The sequence below is a fragment of the Pipistrellus hanaki genome, assembly GCF_964339955.1.
Source record: "Pipistrellus hanaki genome assembly, chromosome: 15".
Lineage (NCBI taxonomy): Eukaryota > Metazoa > Chordata > Mammalia > Chiroptera > Vespertilionidae > Pipistrellus > Pipistrellus hanaki.
The window spans coordinates 6,057,981-6,081,966 of NC_140517.1; the positions used below are offsets into that span (position 1 = coordinate 6,057,981).

General features: G+C 55.2%; 1 protein-coding gene across 2 annotated transcripts; it reads right to left on the reverse strand.

Moving 5' to 3' along the window:
- Positions 1–8,228: 8,228 nt before the first annotated feature.
- On the reverse strand, positions 8,229–22,393 carry SLC38A7 (solute carrier family 38 member 7). 2 transcript variants are annotated; one of them, XM_084861273.1, is made up of 12 exons: positions 22,347–22,393; positions 21,628–21,831; positions 19,816–20,196; positions 18,167–18,365; positions 17,780–17,924; positions 16,968–17,066; positions 16,278–16,335; positions 15,954–16,068; positions 14,858–15,005; positions 12,653–12,852; positions 11,865–11,919; positions 8,229–10,392 (listed from the first exon to the last, which is right to left on the reverse strand). In XM_084861273.1, the coding sequence occupies exons 3-12, from the start codon at positions 20,083–20,085 to the stop codon at positions 10,290–10,292; spliced, it is 1,392 nt and encodes a 463-aa protein (XP_084717399.1). In that variant the 5' UTR covers positions 20,086–20,196; positions 21,628–21,831; positions 22,347–22,393; the 3' UTR covers positions 8,229–10,289. The 2 variants fall into 2 exon arrangements, with proteins under 2 accessions (XP_084717399.1, XP_084717400.1); XM_084861274.1 differs by having other exon boundaries at positions 22,356–22,375.
- Positions 22,394–23,986: the final 1,593 nt, after the last annotated feature.

Below are 23,986 nucleotides of genomic sequence, written 5' to 3' on the forward strand. Positions count from 1 at the left end.
GGACCCACGGACACATGGCCTCCTCATACTGACCAGAAAACTCCAGGCTGACTGATGCCTGAGGAGTACCTCCCTGGAGAAGCTAGAAACTGCCATGAGGGTCAGGTACGCAGTCTTGGTTTCACGTCACAGGCTTTAGCGTAAGTGACTCCATGTTGGGCCTGTGGTTTTCTCTTTAATGACAATTATTTCCAAAATACCGGGCACGGCCTTCACCGTCTCACATCCCAGACAGACTGGGTATGTCAGGGTGGTGTGGCCACAGACCTCAATAAATGTAATTAAAGAAAAAAACTATTAGAGTTAATAAATGAAAAAAAAATCATACAGGGCTCAAGTTTGCACAACTCACTTTTGTAATGAAATCAAAGCCCTCTACTAAGCCTCAGTCTTTTGCATTCAGATATGCATTGCCAGCAGGGAGTATAGCTCAGGGGTAAAGCATTTGACAGCAGATATGCATTGCCAGCCGGCCCGCAAGCCCCTACCCTGCCCAGGAGGAGACGGGGGTTGTGACGGCAAATCATGCAGGAGGAAGCGAGGACACACCCGGCAGAGAGAATGTTAGAATGTTATCTCTGAGCTGGGTCAGGGCCTACCTGCCTCGTGTTTTTGCCAAGGACTTTGTAGGTTTCTTCTTCTTTTCTTTTTTTAAATATATTTTATTGATTTTCTTTATAGAGAGGAAGAGAGAGGGATAGAGAGTCAGAAACATCTATGAGAGAGAATCATCGATCAGCCGCCTCTTGCACACCCCCTACTGGGCATGTGCCCGCAACCAAGGTATGTACCCTTGACCAGAATCAAACCCGGGGCCCTTCAGTCTGCAGGCTGATGCTCTATCCACTGAGCCACACTGGTTTCAGCTGTAGGTTTCTTCTTGATTAGAGCAGGTTAGGGATGGGCTTGAGGGGCCCTCTGAGGTACTGTACCGCCAACAATCTGCCCTTGAAACAATCTGCATTCTAGCCCACATGCTGCCTAGAAGTGAGTTTATTTTCCTGAAAGATGGGGACACAAATGCCTATTCTGAACAATAAAATTTAGTCGGAAGTACACCAACTTTCTTTTTCTTTTTTTTTAAAATGTATTTTTATTGATTTCAGAGAGAAAGGGAGAGGGAGAGGGAGAGAGAGAGAGAAACATCAATAATGAGAGAGAATCATGGATTGGCTGCCTCCTGCACGCCCCCTACTGGGGATATCCAGCTGGCAACCGGGCACATGTCCTAACTGGCAATCAAACAGTGAAGCCGCTGTCCTCTGTGCCACCAAAGACGTTGCCGGCGCCCTCAGAGCAGCAGGAGGCGTTGAAGGAGGCGGAGGCTGTGGGCAGAGAGCACAGAGTCAGACAGAGAGGGTGTGGCCCCCTGGACTCACCTCAACTGCATGGCAGTTACCCCATTTCCGCTGGATTCGTTCCCCCGAGCCAGCTAAACTGGCCTGCCTGGCGGCTCCGCCTGCTTCTGGCCTGAGGATGGCAGAGAGCCACCTGCCTCAGAAACACAGGTGCCCAGGACTAGGATGAGACGGGACTCCCTTGTTGCCAAGGAAACCGAGGTATTAACCAAAGTTGATCAGAGTATCATCTTCCAGTTGCTCATTCCATTTCTCACTCCGAAGCTCTGAAACAGGACACATAGAAGGGCTGAGAAGCCCCCCTTTAATATACCAGTATATGTAATTTTTAAATTGATTATATGTAATTTTAAAAAATATATATATTTTATTGTTTTTTTTAGAGAGGAGGAGAGAGGGATAGAGAGCTAGAAATATCGATGAGAGAGAAACATCGACCAGCTGCCTCTTGCACACCCTCTACCAGGGATGTGCCTGCAACCAATGTACATGCCCTTGACCGGAATCGAACCTGGGACCTTTCAGTCCGCAGACCGATGCTCTACCACTGAACCAAACCGGTTTTGGCGATTATATGTAATTTTATTTATTTTTTTTAAATTATTTTTTATTGATTTCAGAGAGGAAGAGAGAGGGAGGGAGAGAGAGAAACATCCATGAGGAGAGAGAATCATGGATTGGCTGCCTCCTACACACCCCCACACTGGGGGTGGAGCCTGCAACCCAGGCATGTGCCCTGACCAAGAATCGAACCCTGACCTTCTGGTTCCTAGGTCAACACTCAACCACTGAGCCACGCCGGCCGGGGTATATGTAATTTTTAAAAATCGATTTCTGAGAAGAAGGGAGAAGGAGAGATAGAGAGATAGAAACATCATTGATAAAAGAGAATCATTGATCAACTGCCTCCTGAATGCCCCATAATGGAGGTCAAGTCCACAACTCTGACCAGGAATTGAACCGTGATCTTCTGGTTCATAGGTGGATGCTCAACCACTGAGCCACACCAGCTGGGCTGAAAAGCCCCCTCTTGATGGTAACAGTGATGATGGCTAACCATGATACACTGCTCACTGTGCCAGGCCCTGCTCTGAGCCCTTCACACTCATTGTCTCCTCCATCACCCTAATCCTGTGGAACGGGCACCATTGTGTATGTACCCATTTTACAGATGAGAAAACTGAGGCACAGAGAGAGGTGAAAGAGCTTTCTCAAAGCCACACAGCCAGTCAGTGTCAGAGCCAGAACTCAAACCCAGGTTGGTGCCACATCCATGCCTACCCTCCAAGCCACGTGGCATACTGTCTCCTGCAGGATGAACCCAGAATCTCAGAGAAGCCAGGACTGGTTTGGCTCAGTGGACAAAGCGTCAGCCTGCAGACCGAAAGGCCCCAGGTTCGATTCCGGTCAAGGGCATGTACCTGGGTTGTGGGCACATCCCCAGTAGGAGGTGTGCAGGAGGCAGCTGTTGATGTTTCTCTCACATCTATGTTTCTAACTGTCTATCCCTCTCCCTTCCTCTCTGTAAAAAAAAAAAAATAATAATAATAATAATTATACACACACACACACACACACACACACACATATATATATTTGGGGGGAAAAAGTATCTCAGAGAAGTTGACACCTTTCAGATCAGCCTTCCTAACAGTCAGGGAAACAGAGTGGGGGTAGGGGATAAAGATCAAGGTCAAGCTCTACCCTCCAAAATATATGCCAATGTTTTCCATTGATCCCCATTTCTGATGCTTTCATTCTTTTTTTCTTTTTTTTTTTTTTAATATATTTTATTGATTTTGTACAGAGAGGAAAGGAGAGAGGTAGAGAGTTAGAAACATCAATGAGAGAGAGTCATCGATCAGCTGCCTCTTGCATGCCCCCTACTGGGGATATGCCCGCAACCAAGGTACATGCCCTTGACCGGAATCGAACCCGAGACCTTCCAGTCCCCAAGCTGACGCTCTATCCATTGAGCCAAACCGGTTTCGGCTCTGATGCTTTCATTCTAATCCACGTGTCACTCTCATCTCTGCCTGGATCACCACAACAGGTCCTGCTGGTCTCCCTCCTTCTGCTCTGCCCTCACTCCCCCAAATGCCATTCTCCTGCTGAAACCCCTCCCATAGGTTTCTTCCCATGGCTCCTGGCCCTCAGGGTCCTGCTCCTCTCTCCACCTGCTCTGGGTCACGTCCCCTGCCCGCTGTGCCGCAGCCAAGGCACCTGCTTCCTGTCTGGTTAGTCTGCCTCAGGCTCATCTCCTTGTACTGGAACAGGCTGACCTCGCCAGCTGGCTCAGGAATGACGGTCAGATAGCTCACACCGGGTACTACCAAGATAAAGGTGACCAGACGTCCTGCTTTTGTAAAAAAAATCAATAAAATACATTAAAAAAACAAAACAAAAAACCTGTGTGAAGTTGGGTTTCAGCTCCTGGCAGGCAGGATCCATGCAGGCTGGGAGCAGTCTGCTTGCCTTGGAAGCCAAAACCAGGCATAAGCTCCCTCTAAAATTATTATTTTTTTAAAAGGAAGGGGGGTGGGACAATAATTTAAAAAGGAAGAAAAACCCCCAAACCAAAACCTGGCTTCCCTGCAGAGCCCCTCACCTGGGCAGGATACTCTTGGGCAGAGGGGCTTGTCCCGGCCAGCACCCCGCTGTGCACACGCCCAGCCCTAGCTGAGGGCTCTCCAGCTCTGAGTTACTCCATCCGCCCAGCAAACCTGTCTGAGGCTATTTTCGTCACCGCTCAGCAGAGGCAGAAATTCAGGCCTTTCCTGGGATCTCTTTTGCAATTGCTTCTAGAGCTCACGGAGCAAACAAGATAAAGGGTGGGAATGGCTGAGCCCGGGGCTGCATGCATAGGAGATGCTCAATAAAGGTTAGAGATGTACGTAAGATCCACCCCCAGGATCTTTGAAAGTGGCAAAACCGGGATTCAAACTCAGACCTGCCCATTTCCGCTCCCGTGCTCTCTTCCCATTGTCTATCAGGTCTGGCGTCTGAGCTCTGTTTAGTGAACCTTAAAAAAAAAAAAAAAAAAAAAAAAAAAAAATATATATATATATATATATATATATATATATATATATATATATTCGATTTTTTTTACAGAGGAAGGGAGAGGAACAGAGAGTTAGAAATATTAATGAGAGAGAAACATCAATCAGCTCCCTCCTGCACACCCCCTACTGGGGATGTGCCCGCAACCAAGGTACATGCCCTTGACTGGAATCGAACCTGGGACCCTTCAGTCAGCAGGCTGACGCTCTATTCACTGAACCAAACCGGTTTCAGCTGAGCCACATTTTTTTTTTAACTTAAACTTCTTCTAACGCCACTTTTTCAAAATAGACTCACCCAGGCCGTGGTATTTTGTGGAAAAACCACACTCAAGGGGCCAAAGAGCCACATGTGGCTCGAGGCAGCAGTTTGCCGACCACAGATCAGTACCGGAGAGAAGCTGCAATGAACTGGAATGCAGGGTTTCCAAACAGGACGGCGGACCAGTGGTACCAGAAAGTCCAGTTCCTCAGAGAAACTGGATGTCCCAATTTTTGTGTGTAACAGCTCTTAATTTTAAAATTCTTCCTCCTTTTCTCCTCCCTTTCTATTTCTTCCTTCCTCCCCCCCTCCCCTCTTTTTTCTTCTGTTTTCCTTCTTTCTTCTCCTCTTCCTTCTTCTAGTTAAAATGCAGGGTGGGGCCGAAACCGGTTTGGCTCAGTGGTAGAGCGTTGGTCTGCGGACTGAAAGGTCCCAGGTTCGATTCCGGTCAAGGGCATGTACGTTGGTTGCGGGCACATCCCCGGTAGGGGGTGTGCAAGAGGCAGCTGGTCGATATTTCTCTCTCATCGACGTTTCTAGCTCTCTATCTCTCTCCCATCCTCTCTGTAAAAAATCAATAAAATATATTTAAAAAAATAAATAAATAAAATGCAGGGCGGGGCCTGGCCGAATCCGAGAAGCTCAGCTGGTTGGAGTGTTGTCCCGATGCGCCAGGGTTGTGGGTTCGATCCCCTATCATACGGGCACATACAGGAATCCAATGAGTGCGTGGATAAGTGAAACAGCAAATCAATCTCTCTTTCTCTAATCAATAAAATAAAATAAAAATGCCCGGGCAGCGTGGCTCAGTGGTTGAGCATCGACCTATGAACCAGGAGGTCGTGGTTTAATTCCAGGCCAGGGCACAGGTCCAGGTTGTGGGCTCCATCCCCGGTGTGGGGCGTGGAAGAGATGGCCCATCAATGATTCTCACCATTCATGTTTCTATCTCTCCCTCTCCCTGTCTCTCTGAAATCAATACAAATATATTTAAAAAAAATAAATTTAAAAAATGAAAACCCCTTTATAAATAAACTAGAGGCCCGGTGCACGGCCTTCATGCACTGGAGGAAGAAGAGGGGGCGGGCAACACCCACCTCAGCCCAGCCTACGCCCTTTCACAGTCTAGGAGCCCTGGGGGACGTCCGGCTGCAGCTTAGGCCTGCTCCCCGCCAGGAGTGCGCTAATGGGGGGAGGGGTATAGGGGGGGTGCGGTGGTGGTTCTGCATTGAGCCTCTGCCCCCTGGTGGTCAGTGCACATCACAGTGACCAGTCGTTCTGCCATTCAGTTGATTTGCATATGACCCTTCTATTATATAGGATAAATAATTAAATAGGTAAATAAGTAAGTAAATAAATAAAGCGCAGGGTGGGGAAAAGTTGTGGGTAATTTGCTAGCATGGCTCCCAGAACTCAGGGAAACATGCTTGCCGGTTTACTGCCAAGGATCAAGGATACAGATGAGCAGCCAGATAAAGAGGTACATCACGGGTGGCACAGACAGTCCCCGAGGGCAGGAGCTTCTGTCCCCAGTGCCTTCCTGGTACGGTGGATGTGCTCACTGGCTCAGACTCTCCCAGCTGTGCCCTGTGAGGACCGTTCTGGCAGCTCCGTCACGCAGGCAGGATCAACGATTAACTCAGTCTCCAGCCCCTCTCCCCTCCCCGGAGGCAGGAGGATGGGTGTGAAAACCCCAAGTTTCTCCTCCGGGCCTGGTCTCTCTCAGGACCAGCCCCACCGGGGAGTGCGCCCGGAGTGGCTGCCTCGGAACAAAGACACTCTTACCACCGAGAACTTCCGAGGGTTTCAGGAACGCTGTGCCAGGAACGGCTGGCAGAATGTGTCTGACTTCCATTGTTTCCCAAGTTCTATTGTTATCCAAGGAAGGGCCGGGCAGTCTCTGCTACAGCAAACACTGTAATAGACAGATAGGCAAAGCAAGACCCACGTAGTACCGCCCAAGGCCTTGTAACAAGCAGAAACGCTAGCATTAGAACATGGTCTATAGTAGACATTCAATTCATATTGAATAACAATTGTAAGCTTTAGAAATCAAATTACTCATGTGTGTAGGTTTTTAAAAAAATTATTGATTGATTTAAAATTTTTTTTAAAAAATATATTTTATTGAATAAGTACAACCAATGGACACAAAACTCTGGGGAGGGAGGGTATGTATGGGAGGGGGGGCAATGTTAAAATATGTACACAGATAATAATTTAATAAAATTTATGTTAAAAATATTTTATTTATTTTCTTACAGAGAAAAAGGGAGAGGGACAGAGTCAGAAACATGGATGAGAGAGAAACATCAATCAGCTGCCTCCTGCACACCTCCCACTGGGGATGTGCCTGCAACCAAGGAACATGCCCTTGACCTGAATAAAGCCTGGGACCTTTGAGTCCCCAGGCCGATGCTCTATCCACTGAGCCAAACCGGTTAGGGCTAAAAAATTTTTTTAAGAAAAAGAGAAAGAGCTGCCCTAACCGGTTTCGCTCACTGGATAGAGTGTTGCCCTGAGGACTTAAGGGTCCCAGGGGCATGTACAGCTGAGGGCGCCGACTGGCCCCAATTGGGACTGGGCGAGACAGTCCCAATCAGCCCCAATTGCCAGTCAGGCCGAGGGACCCCACCCATACACGAATTCATGCATTGGGCCTCTAGTAGCATATACATAATTTACTGCTAAGATACAATGAAAAAAATTTCTAATATAATTTTTTTCATTGTATCTTAGCAGTAAGTTATTCCTACATCTAGCACACTGTTAGGCACAACTGTTAGTTTCTGTGATTGATTGGTCTGAGTCCCCCACCAGACTGGAGGCCAGGATCTGGAGGCAGCCCTGCCCCGCGTAAGGATTTCACTTAGAATTCCTAGGCAGCGGCGGGATCACCAGGAGCCCCAGTGACTCAGAGGCCTGGAGTCCCTCCTCTGAGCCTGGGCGCCTCACTTCCCAAAGCAGGAATTACACAATGGCGACCTCTAGTGACCAAAAGGAGAAACTGCAGTGGCACACTCCTCCCAGGAGACAGCTGACCACATTTGTCTTTGAGACTTAGAATATCTACATCCACAAAGTGAACACCCTCATTCTGACTTTAGCGTTGAGGAAAGTGGGGTTCAGAGATGTGAACGGGTTCCCTGAGTTCCCGCGGTGTAAGGCAATGCTTTCCCCGAGTTCCCATGGTGTAAGGCAGTGCCTAGGTCCAACCCAAGCATCTCTGGGCCTTGTCCTACCAAGGAGAAACTGAGTTTTCATATTTTTTTTCTGAACATAGATCTCTGGCTATAAAACACTCTGTCATTGTCATAAGCTTTTTTTAAAAAAATATATTTTTTATTGATTTTGTACAGAGAGGAAGGGAGAAACATTGATGAGAATCATTGATCAGCTGCCTCTTGCACGCCCCCTACTGGGGATGTGCCCGCAACCAAGGTACATGCCCTTGACCGGAATCGAACCAGGAACCTTTCAGTCCGCAGGCCGATGCTCTATCCACTGAGCCAAACCGGTTTCAGCATAAGCTTTCTTTTTAAAAAAAAGTATGTTTATTTCAGAGAGGAGAGGAGAGACAGAAATATCAACAATGAGAATCCTCCATTGGCTGCCTTCTGCACGCCCCCCACTGGGGACCCAACCCACAACCCGGGCTTGTACCCTGATGTGATCTGGTTCAGAGGTTGATGCTTAACCATTGAACCACCCTGTCAGCCAGGCGGGCGCCATGTGCTTTCTTTACATTGGCCCCCTCTCCCTGGGATGTAATAAGGTCCGTGGTTACCATTCCACTTTAGAGATCGGGGAACGAGCAGAGAGCTGAAGCTAGAAGGACCCTGCCTCACCCCACCCCACCGGTCAGCAAGGGCCCGGACTCTGTCCCCAGCACCAGACACAGGCCACACAGCTCGGTAGCACAAGCTCCTTTTTATTAACCACCTCCCCTGGTCTGAATGTGCCCGAGTAGAAAAGAGACGGTAAAAAGCCCCGGCAGGGAGGGTCAGGGGCTCCTGAGTTTGGGCCGAAAGGCCGGGTCCCAGCCCCTTTCCCCTGAATGATTCTGTGCCATCACCCCCTTACCTCCCTCCGCCCCGAGATCCAGCATCGGGAGGCCGGGCGGCCATGCTGGCTGCAACATCCTCCCGACCTCGCCGGGCCGGTGCGGGCAGGGCCTGGCGCGGTGCAGCAGGCTGGGCTGAGAGGAACCGGCAGAGGCGCCCTGGCCCCAGGGGCCAGGCGGTGAGGAGAGGCAGGTCGCCAGTGTGTGGGGGCTGGGCAGGCGCCTATGGGGCCTCCCACCAGCCTGCAACTGAGTGCCCTGACTGGTGGGCGGCGGGCCAAGGTCCCCATACCGGGGGCACAACCAGGTGTGGCCTCAGGGTGACCGACAGGCCCCCGAGGCCAGGCCTGGGTGTGTGGAGCTGAGGACGTTGACAAGGGAGGGCTTGGCAGCCACCCCCCCAATATTTATGTGAGCAGGAGATTGAGCTACATAGAAAAACGGGGTGTGGGGGTGGAGAAAGGATGGGCTCGGGGAAGAGCAGACCAGATCCAGGTTCAAGGTTCCAGGCTGGCTGGCGGAGCTGCCCTCCCACGCTGCCCAGCCAATGACAACTCGGCAGCCTGCGCGCCTCTGGGCCAGGGACGGCAGGGGAGGCAGAGAGAAGCCGTCGGAGGAGGAGAGGGGAGCAGACAGGATCGCCTTGACCCTGACCGGCCCGGCCTGCACAGGTCCGAAAGGTCCCCGGCCTTCTCCATCACCCGCTTCTGTGCCTCTGAAAAGAGGGGCCCGTCTGGAATCCGAGAGAAAAGCACAACACCCACTCCCCCCGCCACGGGGAGAGCTAACGGAGGCGGAGTGGGGGGGCGGAGGGCTCGCAGCACCGAGGCACGGATGGCCCCTGGTCCCCGGCTGAGCCAGGCGGGCGGGCGGGCACCGTTTGTAAACATGAGACTTGGTGACCGGGTCTGGGGATGGAGGCGGAGAGGGCCGCCTGGACCCTGAGGTTTGGGGAGAGACAGCCGGTGAGGCCGTGGGACAGAGGGCTGTGGGCTCACCGTGGGCCCAGCGGGGAGTGGGGGAGGCACAGACTCTAGCTACCTCTGTGCATCCGTGCGAGTCCAGCGCTCCCTTTGGGGCTGGCCGGAGCCCGGAGGAAGCCGCTGCTGGCTGGTCCGCGGACGGATGGGAGCAGGCGTGGGGCCCTGGGGAGGGGCACAGCCCCTGCGCTCCGGAGAGGGGCGCCCCATCGGCCCGCCCTCCTTCTCCAGAGGGAAGTCAGGCTGCTGCCTTCTCCTGAGTCCTGCTGAGCCTGTTCACCGTGGGCTCCAGGCCTGCAGGGGCCGAGCGCTGGGGGAGGCGGGAAGGCTCTGTGGCCCTCCTCCCGCCATCCAGGGCCCCGCCGGGACGGGGGAGCAGCCAGGGAGCTGGTGTGTTCGATTCCCAGCCAGGGCTCATGCCCGTGCTGCCGGCTCCAGACTGTGGGGCCCGATGGCAGCCCAGATCCGTCGCTGGAATCATCCCGTCGGTAGAGGGGAGTGAACCCCGACTCAGCGCGGCCCCGCGGCTCTGGGCTGGGCTCCTGGGCGCAGAGGAGGCCGCGGTCACGCCCACAGGTCCACGAACACGGCGTTGGCTGTGGTCTGGCCGAAGATGAAGGCTCCCAGGGTGACCAAGAGGACTCCGTAAGCGACCAGCGCCCACCAGCTGGGGCAGAGGGAGAGGCAGGCCTGTCAATCAACCCACCTGTGACTCTGCAGACTTACACACACACACACACACACACACACACACTCACTCATCACCATAATCACCCAAACCAGCGGTCGCCAACCTTTCGGACCTCCTGGAACACCGACTGGCGACCGCTGACCTAAGCCACTTGTCCTGTGGGCAGAAGAGCCCTTCTTACTTGGCAAGGACTTTTCACACAAAGGTGTGCGCTGCCAGGGGTCTGACCCCCTACTCCACAGGCAAGGAGACCAAGACCGGCTGGCATGGACCGGTCATAGGAGGTCAAGGGCAGGACCAGGATTAGCAGGCGTGCCTCCGGATGGAAAGATGTTTGGGGGAAAAGCAGGTCACAGGGTGAGCCATGTCATTAAGACAAAACAAACAACACAGCGCGGCCAGTGTGGCTCAGTTGTGGGCGTTGACCTATGAACCCGGAGGTTGCAGTTCAATCCCTAGTCACGGCGCATGCCTGGGTTGTGGGCTCCGTCCCCACTAGGAGGCCTGCAGGAGGCAGTCGATCCATGATGTTCCTCTCTCATTGATGTTTCTTTCTTTCTTTCTTTTTTTTTTTTTTTAAAAATATATTTTATTGATTTTTTACAGAGAGGAAGGGAGAGAGACAGAGAGCTAGAAACGTCAATAAGAGAGAAACATTGACCAGCTGCCTCCTGCACACCCCCCACTGGGGATATGCCCACAACCAACGTACATGCCCTCGGCCGGAATCGAACCTGGGACCCTTCAGTCCGCAGACCGGCGCTCTTCCACTGAGCCAAACCGGTTTCGGCTCATTGATGCTTCTTATCTTCCTCTCCCTCTCCCTTACTCTCTCTCCAAAAAATCAATAAAAATGTATTTAAAAAACAAAGAAACGAAAAACACACAGCGAGACCCTGAATCCCATGTGTCCGTGTACACATATTTGCAGCCGTGTGCACACAGAAGGCACACATGCAGAGCCGGGAGGGCGGACCACGCTGGGACAGGGAGCTGGGGTGGGCGGGGGAGGGTGGCAACTGGGCTGTGGGCGATGAGGGATTCCACTTGTTCTCTCTAAAGTCCTCCAGGAGCGCTTGGACGGTCATAACTAGCACGTTACCCATTTTTCTAAAAGTAGTTTTAGCTCTGGCTTGTTTGGTTCAGTGGCTGGAGCGTGAGCCTGTGCACTGTAGGGTCCGGGGTTCGATTCTGGTCAGGGCACATGCCTGGGTTTTGGGCTTGATCCCCAGTGGGGGGCGTGCAGGAGGCAGCTGATCATAGATTCTCTCTCATCATTGACGTTTTTATCTCTACCTCTCCCTTCTCTGAAATCAATAAAAAATTTTTTTAAAAAAAAGTCTTTTTAAAAACTCCGTTTTCCTGAGAGTGTAGTCTCCTGACCCCTGTGATTTTAAGGCCCCCTCCCAGGGTGGCGCCTCCCGAGGACCACGGCGGCACTGCCTTACCTGGCTGGCTTGACCTCCTCCATCTCGGAGAGCTTGGCTTGGATGAGGCACAGCCCTGGAAGAGAAGAGGCGGCCCCTGAGCTTGGCTGGGCCCCTTCCCCGGGCCCAGCTCCCCGCTTCCCGAGAGGCAGCGGGGGATGGAGGAAGGCCTGGTATTCCACCTCCGCCCCCTCGCCCGGCCCCGGGCCTGGCACGGGCTCCCCTGGGAGAGGCCGGCACCCCACAGGCACAGTGCGGGCTGCCCGCACCTCAGGGCTAACGGGCAGCACGCCAGGCCCTTCCCGGGGCGTCTGAGCAGACGTGGCCCCTCGCTCCACACCGAGTGGAAAGGGCTCTCAGGGTGGAATGAGCTGGGTACGAGCGGAAGGCACGGCTGGGCGGATGGGACAACTTCCCGGGGGCCTGGTGTCTGACACTCAGGTCTCCCGGCTTCTGGGTCAGGGTGCGGCCACAGACCCCACTGCCCTCTGGGGACTCGCCAGCCACAACCCTGATTGCCAGGGAGCCACAGAGACTAAGGGTACAGGCTGAGGACCTAGGCAGGCCTGGCTTGGGGAAGGTCGTGACCCGTTAGCTGAGTTCACGTCGTGACCCTCCCACCCCCTCGGCAGGAAGCGGAGAGAACAGCATCTTCCTCTCAGGGGGTGCTGGGCCGGGGTCAGCCCCGAGCCTGTGGTGGGTGACCCCCAGGCTCCTCTCCCCGTGGGTGAGCCAGTGAGGCGCTCTGGCCGGGAGGGAGGGAGGGAGGGAGGGAGGGAAGGCAGTGCTGCGGGGCGCCAGGGCCGCACCTGGGAAGACGAAGATGAAGCAGGCGGCCAGGCCTCCGATGACCGCGATGACCTTGCCGATGTCGGGGATGAAGAGCGCCAGCAGCAGGGTGAGCAGGAACCACACCACCGTCTGCAGCACTCGCCGCCGCCGCTCCCGGCCCATGTCCTCCTCCACGGGCACCTCCTGGTAGCGCAGCCACAGGCCTTCGACCACCGCCCTGCACACAGGGCGGGCTCAGAGGCTCCCCTGCTCACAGTCCCCGCCCCCTGCACACAGGGCGGGCTCAGAGGCTCCCCTGTACATAGTCCCCCCCCTGCACACAGGGCGGGGCTCAGAGGCTCCCCTGTACATAGTCCCCCCCCTGCACACAGGGCGGGCTCAGAGGCTCCCCTGTACATAGTCCCCCCCCTGCACACAGGGCGGGGCTCAGAGGCTCCCCTGTACATAGTCCCCCCCCTGCACACAGGGCGGGCTCAGAGGCTCCCCTGCTCACAGTCCCCGCCCCCTGCACACAGGGCGGGGCTCAGAGGCTCCCCTGTACATAGTCCCCCCCCTGCACACAGGGCGGGGCTCAGAGGCTCCCCTGTACATAGTCCCCCCCCTGCACACAGGGCGGGCTCAGAGGCTCCCCTGTACATAGTCCCCCCCCTGCACACAGGGCGGGGCTCAGAGGCTCCCCTGTACATAGTCCCCCCCCTGCACACAGGGCGGGGCTCAGAGGCTCCCCTGTACATAGTCCCCCCCCTGCACACAGGGCGGGGCTCAGAGGCTCCCCTGTACATAGTCCCCCCCCTGCACACAGGGCGGGCTCAGAGGCTCCCCTGCTCACAGTCCCCGCCCCCTGCACACAGGGCGGGCTCAGAGGCTCCCCTGCTCACAGTCCCCACCCCCTGCACACAGGGCGGGCTCAGAGGCTCCCCTGTACATAGTCCCCCCCCTGCACACAGGGCGGGGCTCAGAGGCTCCCCTGTACATAGTCCCCCCCCTGCACACAGGGCGGGCTCAGAGGCTCCCCTGTACATAGTCCCCCCCCTGCACACAGGGCGGGCTCAGAGGCTCCCCTGTACATAGTCCCCCCCCTGCACACAGGGCGGGGCTCAGAGGCTCCCCTGCTCACAGTCCCCACCCCCTGCACACAGGGCGGGGCTCAGAGGCTCCCCTGTACATAGTCCCCCCCCTGCACACAGGGCGGGGCTCAGAGGCTCCCCTGTACATAGTCCCCCCCCTGCACACAGGGCGGGGCTCAGAGGCTCCCCTGTACATAGTCCCCCCCCTGCACACAGGGAGGGGCTCAGAGGCTCCCCTGTACATAGTCCCCCCCCTGCACACAGGGAGGGGCTCAGAGGCTCCCCTGTACATAGTCCCCCCCCTGCACACAGGGAGGGGCTCAGAGGCTCCCCTGTACATAGTCCCCCCCTGCACACAGGGCGGGGCTCAGAGGCTCCCCTGTACATAGTCCCCCCCCTGCACACAGGGAGGGGCTCAGAGGCTCCCCTGTACATAGTCCCCCCCCTGCACACAGGGCGGGGCTCAGAGGCTCCCCTGTACATAGTCCCCCCCTGCACACAGGGCGGGCTCAGAGGCTCCCCTGTACATAGTCCCCCCCCTGCACACAGGGAGGGGCTCAGAGGCTCCCTGCTCACAGTCCCCACCCCCTGCACACAGGGAGGGGCTCAGAGGCTCCCTGCTCACAGCCCCCCCACCCTGCACACAGGGAGGGGCTCAGAGGCTCCCTGCTCACAGTCCCCGCCCCCTGCACACACGGAGGGGCTCAGTCCCCCCACCGGCTCCCGGAGCCAGACCCCTGACTGGGTGGAACGGGCTGAGCCTGCTCCTCTCTGTGAAGGTGCCCGGCTGCCGTCTCGGGGCTGCCTGGGGACTGGGTGGGGGTGAACGTGAAGGGCTTAGGGCCCTGCCTGGCCCAGGACGTGACCCCTGGGGGAGCCCATTCCATTCTCCTCAAAGGGAAGGGCCTGGGGCCCCCAGGCGGGGGTGTTCAGAAAAGGATCTGGACTAGAGGTTCTCCGAGGACTCGCAGAATGTTCTGGGGACCACGGGACAAAGAGGGTAGGAGGGGGTAAGACCCGGCTGGGGGTAGACACTGACTTTCCCCCCGTGGGCTTCCGTTTCTCCTTCTCCAAACAGGTCCATACAAGGTGGAAGGACCACGGGCTAACGAGTTTTCAGGGGCCTCTGGGAGCACCCCCGCGGGCGGGGCTCACCGGCCACAGAAGTGCAGGATGGAGTAGGAGGTGAGCACGCTCAGGATGATGAAGGCGCGGGCCACGGCCACGGCCACGTCGTTGGAGGGGTAGGACAGGAGCACGTCGGGGTCCACAGAGGCGCCGAAGGTCAGGAAGCCGCAGATGCCTGAGGGTGGGGTCGGAGGGCCGGGGAGGAACGTCAGATGCCCGCTGGGGGGGACATCAGAGAGGGAGGGCGGGCGGGAGCCGCTCCGGAGGCTGAGGGTGCTGGGCTGGGATCAGAGCCTCCTTCCCTGCCTTCTCACGGCTGCCCCGCTGCCCCCTCTCTGACCTCACACTGCCCCGCTCAGAGCCGGCTCTCCATCTGGCCACTCAGGTCCCAGCTCCATGTCCTCCTCAGAGACGCTTCCCCTTCAGCCTGCCCACAACAGGTCTCCCCCCGACCCCAGGCCTCTCACGTCAGCCTGTTCCCTTCAGAGCCCACGTTCTCTCTGAATTCTTTCTTTCTTTTTTAGCTTATAACTTGTTTCTCTAACTGTTCCTGGCTGTGCCTTCAGAGGCAGAGGCCCCAGAACCGTCTGTGGAGGAATCACCCTCCCAGCTCTCCCAGCCCTGCTCCCTTCTCCCAGCCGTTCCCCACCGCACCCACAGCCATCTTTCTTTCTTTTCCTTCCTTCCTTTCAAATATATCTTACTGATTTTTTTACAGAGAGGAAGGGAGAGGCATAGAGAGTTAGAAACATCGATGAGAGAGAAACATCGATCAGCTGCCTCTTGCACACCCCTCACTGAGGATGTGCCTGCAACCAAGGTACATGCCCTTGACCGGAATCGAACCTGGGACCTTTCAGTCCTGCAGGCTGACGCTCTATCCTGAGCCAAACCGGTTTTGGTGGCATCCCCCCACCTGAGAATAGTTCCTGGTGCTTACTAGGCAGAGCTGCTGAATGAAGGGACGAACCCGTTGCTCTCCTTTGGGCAGGGGGAGGCCCAGGAGGCCCAAGTTCAAGCCCACGCCTACAGAAGGGTCTGATGCGCTAAGTGCAAGGCCGTCCCCGGGAACGCTGGGCTGGGCTGGAGCACCGAGGAGCAGAGCGGAGGCGGGAGCGCTCACCTGTGCCCATGTACACGGCGAGGGCGATGACCATGGCGGCCGTCACCACCCCGCCCCAGGCCTTCACCTCGGGCTGCCGCATGCTGTTGAAGATGGGCACGCTGCTCACGTGGCACTGTCGGGGCGGAGGTCACGGTTACGCTGGGGAAGCGACCCCACCCCCGCCCCGTTCCCAGAGGGAGGTAACCTTGGAGACAAAGACCACGGGGACAAGGGGCGGGTCCTGGGGTCCCTACTCCATCCTTCCTCCCAGGATACCCCATCCCGCCTGTGATGTGGGCTCCATCCCAGGATGGGGGGCCGCAGGGACCTTGCAACTGGCACCTGAAATCCAAAGCAGATGGTGGGCATGGCGTTGAACACGGCCATCCAGGAAGCCGGCCTGTGGATGAACACAAGAACTTGCTGCCTGTGAACCCCACACAGCCACCAACTACCCACCACTCCCCCCGATGCCCCTATTCTTCCTTCAGCCAACCACGGCCTCCACCAGGGAGCCTTCTACACACTCTACCCATTTCACAGGTCAGCAAACTGAGGCTCTGCAAGGCTCTCCTGGGGCCAAAATCCAGAATTTTGGCTCTTACACTGGGGCCTTTACTTTTTTTTGATTTGTTCCTTTCAAAAAAAAAGGAAGCTATTTTTTCTTCTTCTTCTTTTTTTTTTTTTTTTAAATGACCACATAGATCCATCCTCATGTAGAAGATGCAGCAATTACAGAGAAGCACAAGTTGGAAAAATGTGTAGCTCCACCCTGGCAGGCTCCACAGCCTGAGGCCTCATCTGACGCTGGCTTATTGTTGGACGTTAGCGGCGAAGTCTCTCCTGTCTCTGGGGCTCACTTCCCTCCGGTGGAAAGAGATCAGGACGGCTTGCCTGCTTCCTACGAAGGAGGGCCTGGGACGCTCACGGGGCCTTAAAATGAGCACCCGTGTGGCCTTTGGATGTCTGAACCGGCACCTTCCGGGGCCCGAGCAGCCGATCCTGCCCCACGTGTCTCCTGGCCTCACCCACCTGGTCAGGATGTCCCCCGGGGTCATCTCCTTATCCGGCCAGATGTACTTGATGATGACGATGGCCGTGACGTACCAGGTGCCCACGACGCTCAGGAAGCTGTGGGAAGAACGCACTGAACTCCTTCCTCCCCAGCCCCAGTGGCCCTTTCTCCGACCCCACCCCAGGGGCGTCTACCCTCAGTTCTAGGGACCACGAGTGTCTACTGAACAACGTGGGAGGCTATTTCCAGCAAAGACTCTCTGCAGAAAGGAGAAACCGGCCACAACCTGGAGGAGGGGCTGGACCGCACAGGGGAGCAGACTGACATCTCTGACCATCGGGAGATGCACTGGCTCAGCTCCAGGGCTCGGAGGGCTGGGCTTCTACCAGAGTGGCCCACGCGTGGCGAGGGCTGCAAGGAGGGCCCTGGAGAACGAGGAGCCAGCGGAGGAAGAAGGGTGGAAGAGTCAAATACTGGAATGTCGACACTACAGGGGGCCTTGGAGACCGCTGAGGGCGACCCTGCCGATTACGGATCGCAGGAAACAGCTAAGGTCCAGGCCCGGAGGCTGTCTCGACCCTCTGACTGCCACCTGTCCCTTTGACAAGGACATTGAATGCCCTGCTGATGCTCAGGGCCACTGTCTCCCTTGCTTGCTGCCGACAGAGAGGAAAGTCTTCAGCTGGGACCCGTGCAAGCCCTGGCCGGCCAGCCTTGCCCACTCGTGCCGCCCCAGAAGGTGAGGTGGCACGGAGGATGGGGGTTCCCTGGCAGGCCCCTGGGCCTCCAGAGTTCTGCCCGGCCCAGGTTGGGGTGGGGGCCTCCGCACCTGGCATATTTCTGGAAGCCGATCTCCCTGGGGATGGAGAGGGGCAGGATGAAGAGGAAGGCGGTGAGGCTGATGGTAAACTTGCGGTCTGTGTACCAGGGGCTGCCGCCGGCCCCCTCGGGCTCCTTGGCCAACACGGCGATGACTGCATGGAGAGGAAGGAGAGAATGTCATGCCAGGTCACTTGCAAGGTGCGGCCCTCCTGCTCGGCTGGGCCTCGGGACTTCCATCTGTCTAATGGGCTCAGCGGCCAGGAGGAGGAGTCCCAGGGGAAGGCTGAGCCCAGGCGAGGCCTGGGGTGGCTGTTCCATGCCCTTTCCCTCCATCCCTGGGATTCCTGGGGCCAAGGGGGGAGGAGGGACGAGGTGGCTCCTGAGGGAACCTCACTCTTGTCCTGCTGGTCCCCGATGATGATGAGGAAGGCGATGCAGGTGCCGAAGGTGTAGACGGCGATGGTGACCTCGCACAGCACGCCCGTCAGCCGGCCGCACACGGCCCACACCACCTCCTGGTAGGTCCGCTCGTTGCTGGCCTGGGAGCAGTAGGCGAGGATGACGAGGCCGCTGATGATGAAGACCAGCATGCCCTGCGGGCGGGGGCAGAGCAGGAGGGTGTGGGAAAGGCCTCGCAGCGAAGGGGGCAGTCTGGTTTGGCTCGGTATTTACGGGGCCAATGCCCAAAGCTGGTTTGGCATACGGGCCTCATCCCACAGGACAATTTTAATAGATTACTGGAGACGAGATTTTCTTCAGAAACAAAAGAAGCTTTGTGGGAAAATTCACAAGCACACACACACAAAAGTAGAAAGAATGGCCGAAACCGGTTTGGCTCAGTGGATAGAGCGTCGGCCTGCGGACTGAAGGGTCCCGGGTTCGATTCCGGTCAAGGGCATGTACCGTGGTTGCGGGCACATCCCCAGTGGGGGGTGTGCAGGAGGCAGCTGATCAATGTTTCTAACTTTCTATCCCTCTCCCTTCCTCTCTGTAAAAAAATCAATAAAATATATTTTTTAAAAAGTAGAAGGAATGGTATAATGGACCCCCACGTCCTTATCACTCAGCTTCAAGAATGATCGATTCATGCCCAATCCTGTTTCATCTATTCCTTCTCCCATTCTTGATTATTACTATTTTTTAAAAATTTTCTTTCTCTTTTTATTTCTTAAAAATATATTTTATTGATTTTTTACAAAGAGGAAGGGAGAGAGATAGAGAGCTAGAAACGTCGATGAGAGAGAAACATCGATCAGCTGCCTCCTGCACACCCCGCACTGGGGATGCTCCTGAAACCAAGGTACATGCCCTTGACCGGAATCGAACCCGGGACCCTTCAGTCCACAGGCCGATGCTTTATCCACTGAACCAAACCGGCTAGGCCTCTCTCTTTTTAAAAAATGTGTTTTTATTTATTTTAAAGAGAGAGAAAGGGAGAGGAACAGAGAGATAGGAACATCGCTAAGAAGCCCCCTACTGGGGTCAAGCCTGCCATCTGGTCTCATGCCCTGACTAGGAATCAATTCAGTGACCTCTTGGTTCATAGGTCGATGCTCAACCACCGAGCCACACGGGCCGGGCTCTGGATTATTTTGAAGAAATGACAAGTTCTCATATCACTTCGTCAGTACTATTTCACGTAGTTCTAAAAGGTCAGGGCCTCTTTTTGAAACAGAATCACAAGATTGTTAAGTACGCGATTGAGGTCAGATTTCCCTGATTGCTCGGAAGGCTTTTGAATAAGGTGACCAGACGTCCCGATTTTTAACAATTTGTCCCGCAATCGGGACGTTTTTAAAACGCCACGGGACACGGGACAAATTGTTAAAAATCGGGACTGTCCCGCCAAAAGCGGGACGTCTGGTCACCTTACTTTTGAAGCCTCATTTGGGCTCAGAGGAAAGAATGCTGGGAGAGATGCCCTGAGCGAGGGTGGGGACAGTGGTGGCTCTGATCATCCCTCCTCCAGAGCCTCCCCTTGGAGGCAAAGAGGCCGGACTCCCCAGCCGGACAGCATTCCTGCCCTCTGGGCCCCACACTCACCATCTGCAGGCTGATGCCCGCTGCCACGCCCCCGGCGGTGCTGAAGGCTGCCGGGAAGTTGAGCAATCCCGCCCCCAGGCAGGCGTTGACCACGATGAAGATGGCCCCGAACGTGGACGTGGTGCCTCTGCTCAGGCTCTCGGGAGAGGCCGCCCCCTCGCTCTTCGGGTCCGGCTCCACGCACGGGCTCTGCAGCAGCCGGGCCCGCTCCCCGGCATCCGAGCTGAAGCCCCACTCGCCCAGGTCGCTGTTGATGCTGACCTGGGCCATGGCCCCCGAGAGCCCTCTTCCGGCGGGGTCTGCAGATTCTGCCTCACCACCACATGCCCTGTTCCGAGCTGTTCTGTTCTCCCAGGCCTGTGGGCGCTGGCTCTTCTCAGCCTAGACAGGGAAGGCAGGTGCTATACTGTTATATGCCAAGGTGGGCACAGAAAGGTAAAACAACGCCACCAAGCTCAGACGGCTGGGACTGGAACCCAGGTGCCCCTGTGTGCAGAATTCTGCCCTGGGGGCAACCGTGTGGGGTGGGGGAGACAGAAATAGGTCAGAGGCAAATCCTACTTGCTTCCGGATTCCAGAACCATGGGGTATATAAGACAAACATAAGAGAGAGGGTGTAGTGCCAAAACCGGTTTAGCTCAGTGGATAGAGTGTCGTCGGCCTGCGGACTGAAGGGTCCCAGGTTCGATTCCGGTCAAGGGCATGTACCTTGGTTGCGGGCACATCCCCAGTAGGGGGTGTGCAAGAGGCAGCTGATCGATGTTTCTCTCTCATCAATGTTTCTAGCTCTCTGTCCTTCTCCCTTTCTCTCTGTGAAAAATCAATAAAATATATTAAAAAGAAAGAAAGAAAGAAAGAACTCTCTATCCCTCTCCCTTCCTCTCTGTAAAAAAATCAATAAAATATATTTTTTAAAAAGAGAGAGAGGGGGGTAGTAATGTGCCAGCATTAGAGAGAGGCCGTGTATGGGCAGGCATGTCGTGGACATACCTCATCCCATCCTTACGACAGAGCGGGTTATAAGGTCTGGAGAGATCGAATCAGTGATCCAAGGCCACGTGTCAGCTAGTTGCAGAGTAGGATTTGAATACCGATCTGTCTGCCTTCCCTGCCTGTTTCCAGTTTGCAGGGTTCCAAGTGCAGCCCCCACTCAGAACCGAGGCTATTTCAACGTGTTACAGAGTCTGGATTCTGAGCCCAGCGTCTGGATTCGCCATAGCTTTCCAAGTCCTTCAACATTCAGGCCAACTCTCACTCACCTCCCTCTGACTCACCTAACTACTGCCTGCCAGAGGCATTCCCTTGGAGGCCCTCCACATGCCAGGGGTTAGAATGGCAAAGGAGGCCCCCTGGGTAGTCAGACGCTTCCCATTGCTCCTCCTGGTCCTGGCCCAGCAAAGCCGGGAATGGTACACTCAGGAGAGGGAAAAAGGAGGGTTCTGATGCTCTTAGTAGACATCTGTCACCGCGCATGCTACCAAGACACCAGCTCCCGAGGAAATAGCCCTCTGCTGGCTCCAGCTCCCGAAACATCAGTCAGGGGACACCCATCCAGCAACTCAGCCAAAAAAAAAAAAAAAAAAATCAAAAAAAAAAAAATCAAAAAAAAAAAAAAAAAATCAAAGCAGCGAGTAGTAGAGGGAGAGTCCTGGGTTCCCAGGCTCCTAGCGGGGTGCCAGACAGAGCCCGCAAAGCCAGTGCTGCCAGCGCCGAGCAGCCTCCCTCTCAGCCCCGCTCACATCTCAGAACTGAGGTGTCCGATCGCTCAGCCGTGCCTCCCCCAGTCCCTCAGCCCCATCCTCCCCAGCTTACCTGCTCTCCCCTCCTGATCAGGGCGGTGGTGGAGGGGGTGCTGCTCCCAGCTCCTGCTCCCCGAAGACCGGGGATCCGATTCTCCTCACTTCTCTCTCCGCCCTGATTTCTTCTTCCTCTCAAGGCTTTGCTAGAAGTCCTCCGTCAGCAGAGGGATGAGTCTGGGCTGTTCTCTGCTGGTCAGCAAAGTGAGGGGACTGGACTCTGTAGAGGGGGGTACCCGGTCAGTCCGGTAGGCAGGCGCAGGGAGGGAGGACGCGGGGCTAAGGTCGCAGCCGGCAGCCCGCCGGCAGCACCAGAGCCAGGAGCCTGGCGCCCTCGGGGAGCTGGGATCACTGCAGGAGGGCCCTCGGTTCCCATTCGGAGCGGGGTCCTACTCCAGCCCGAGGGTGGGCCCCCGAAACAGGAGGGGTGGGTTGCACTGGGAGGTGGGCCAGGGCGCACCCCGCGCGGAGGGGATGCCCCCCAGGCATGCAGAGAGGGGAGTGGGCTGCTGTGGGGTAAACTGGGCGGAGGCACCGGGATTTGATCAGGGCCTAGGACCACTGGGTGGAGACGGGGCAGGGACCGGCCAGCCAAGGGCGGCCGTGGGACCAAGGACGCCGGGCTTCGGAGCGCCCTGCGGGGAGTGGGCAGGGTCCTGCTGCGATCGGGGGCGGTTTGGGTACCCCGGGACTTAAAGCTCCCACCCTCCACCTTTCCTACTTTGTGCCCCCTACCCACGGTACCTCCTGCCCAGCCGGCTGTGGAGACACGTGAACAGAGGTCACGTGATAGCCGGGGCTGCGAGACGCAGGGCACTCTGGGAGTTGTAGTTTCCGCAGGTAATATCCTCGGTATGTACCCTGTTTCCCCGAAAATAAGACAGTGTCTTTATATTAATTTTTTTCTCCCAAAGTTGCGCTGGATCTTATTTTCGGGGAAACACGGTATGTACTGTACTGGTTTGCTTAACTGGTCACTTGTTGAATGAAGGATGTCTGAGCTGTTTGCAGGTTTTAAAAGTATAATAGCCCCCTGTCTGGTTTGGCTCAGTGGATAGAGTGCCAGCTTGGGGACTCAAGAGTCCCAGGGAATCCCAGGGAATGTACCTTGGTTGTGGGCACATCCCCCGTAGGGGGTGTGCAGGAGGCAGCTGGTCGATGTTTCTCTCTCATGGATGTTTCCAACTTTCTATCCCTCTCCCTTCCTCTCTGTAAAAAAAAAATTAATAAAATAAAAAAAAATAAAAAAATAATAAAATTAAAAACATTGATTTTAGAGAGGGGGAGAAATACTGACTTGTTCCACTTATTTATATGTTGTTTGATTCTTGTACATATGTGCCTTGACTGGGAATTGAACCCACAACCTTGGCATTTCCGGACAACTCTAACTAAGTGAGCTACCTGGGCAGGGATTCTCAGGAATTTTATAAGATTATCATTAAAAAAGAAAAAGAAAAAAAAATCTATTTATTAGATACAAACCAATAAATTCTATGAAAAAGAATTCCACAGCCCATAAGAAAAAAGGTAAAAAAATTCTCAAGCTGGTTGAGTGAACTGGACTTTGATAATGAAGTTGTAAGCCTAAGGCCATTTAGTCCAATAGCACCCAATGGCTGGTCAACGGGTCAGGTGTTTCTGAACCTCCAGGAAAATTTTCTCTTTTTTATTTAAAGAAGAAAATAACTCCCAAACCTTATCTCAGACATATTGAGTCAGAATGTCCAGAGATACGGCTAGGGAACCAATATATTTTTTTTAAAATCCAGATTTGGAAACTATTCTACCTTGAACTACAATAAACAGAGGCATGCCTGGCCGGTGTGGCCCAGTGGTTGAGCATCAACCTATGAGCCAGGAGGTCATGGTTCAATTCCTGATCAGGGCATATGCCAAGGTTGTGGGCTCAATCCCCAGTAGGGGGCATGTAGGAGGCAGCTGATCAATGATTCTCTCTCATCATTGATGTTTCCATCTCTCTCCGTCCCTGAAAACAACAAAAATATTTTAAAAAGAAAACAAACAAAAAAGCACACACAGAGGTTATTCTGAGCAAACTACCCCCTCCATCGAGTGGATAAACATGAACATATTCGACCCAGACTAGAAAACGAGGGGAGGGCTGAAGGCAAACAGTCTGAACTGCTGAAACACCCCCCACGTGACTGCGTTTGGCGAGGAAAGGGACTTGGTCCGGGGGGAGCTGGCAGTACGTGAGGTTAAAAATAACGAGGTCAGCAGGGTGGTCAGGTTCCCTTTCCAGCTGTCCTGGTTGCCAACTCTCAACCATGTGACTCCCTCAGGGAGACTTAAAGCAGCTTCTCCTAATCTGGGCAGTCAGTCCCTGAACGGGGAGCAGCTGAATAACGTTT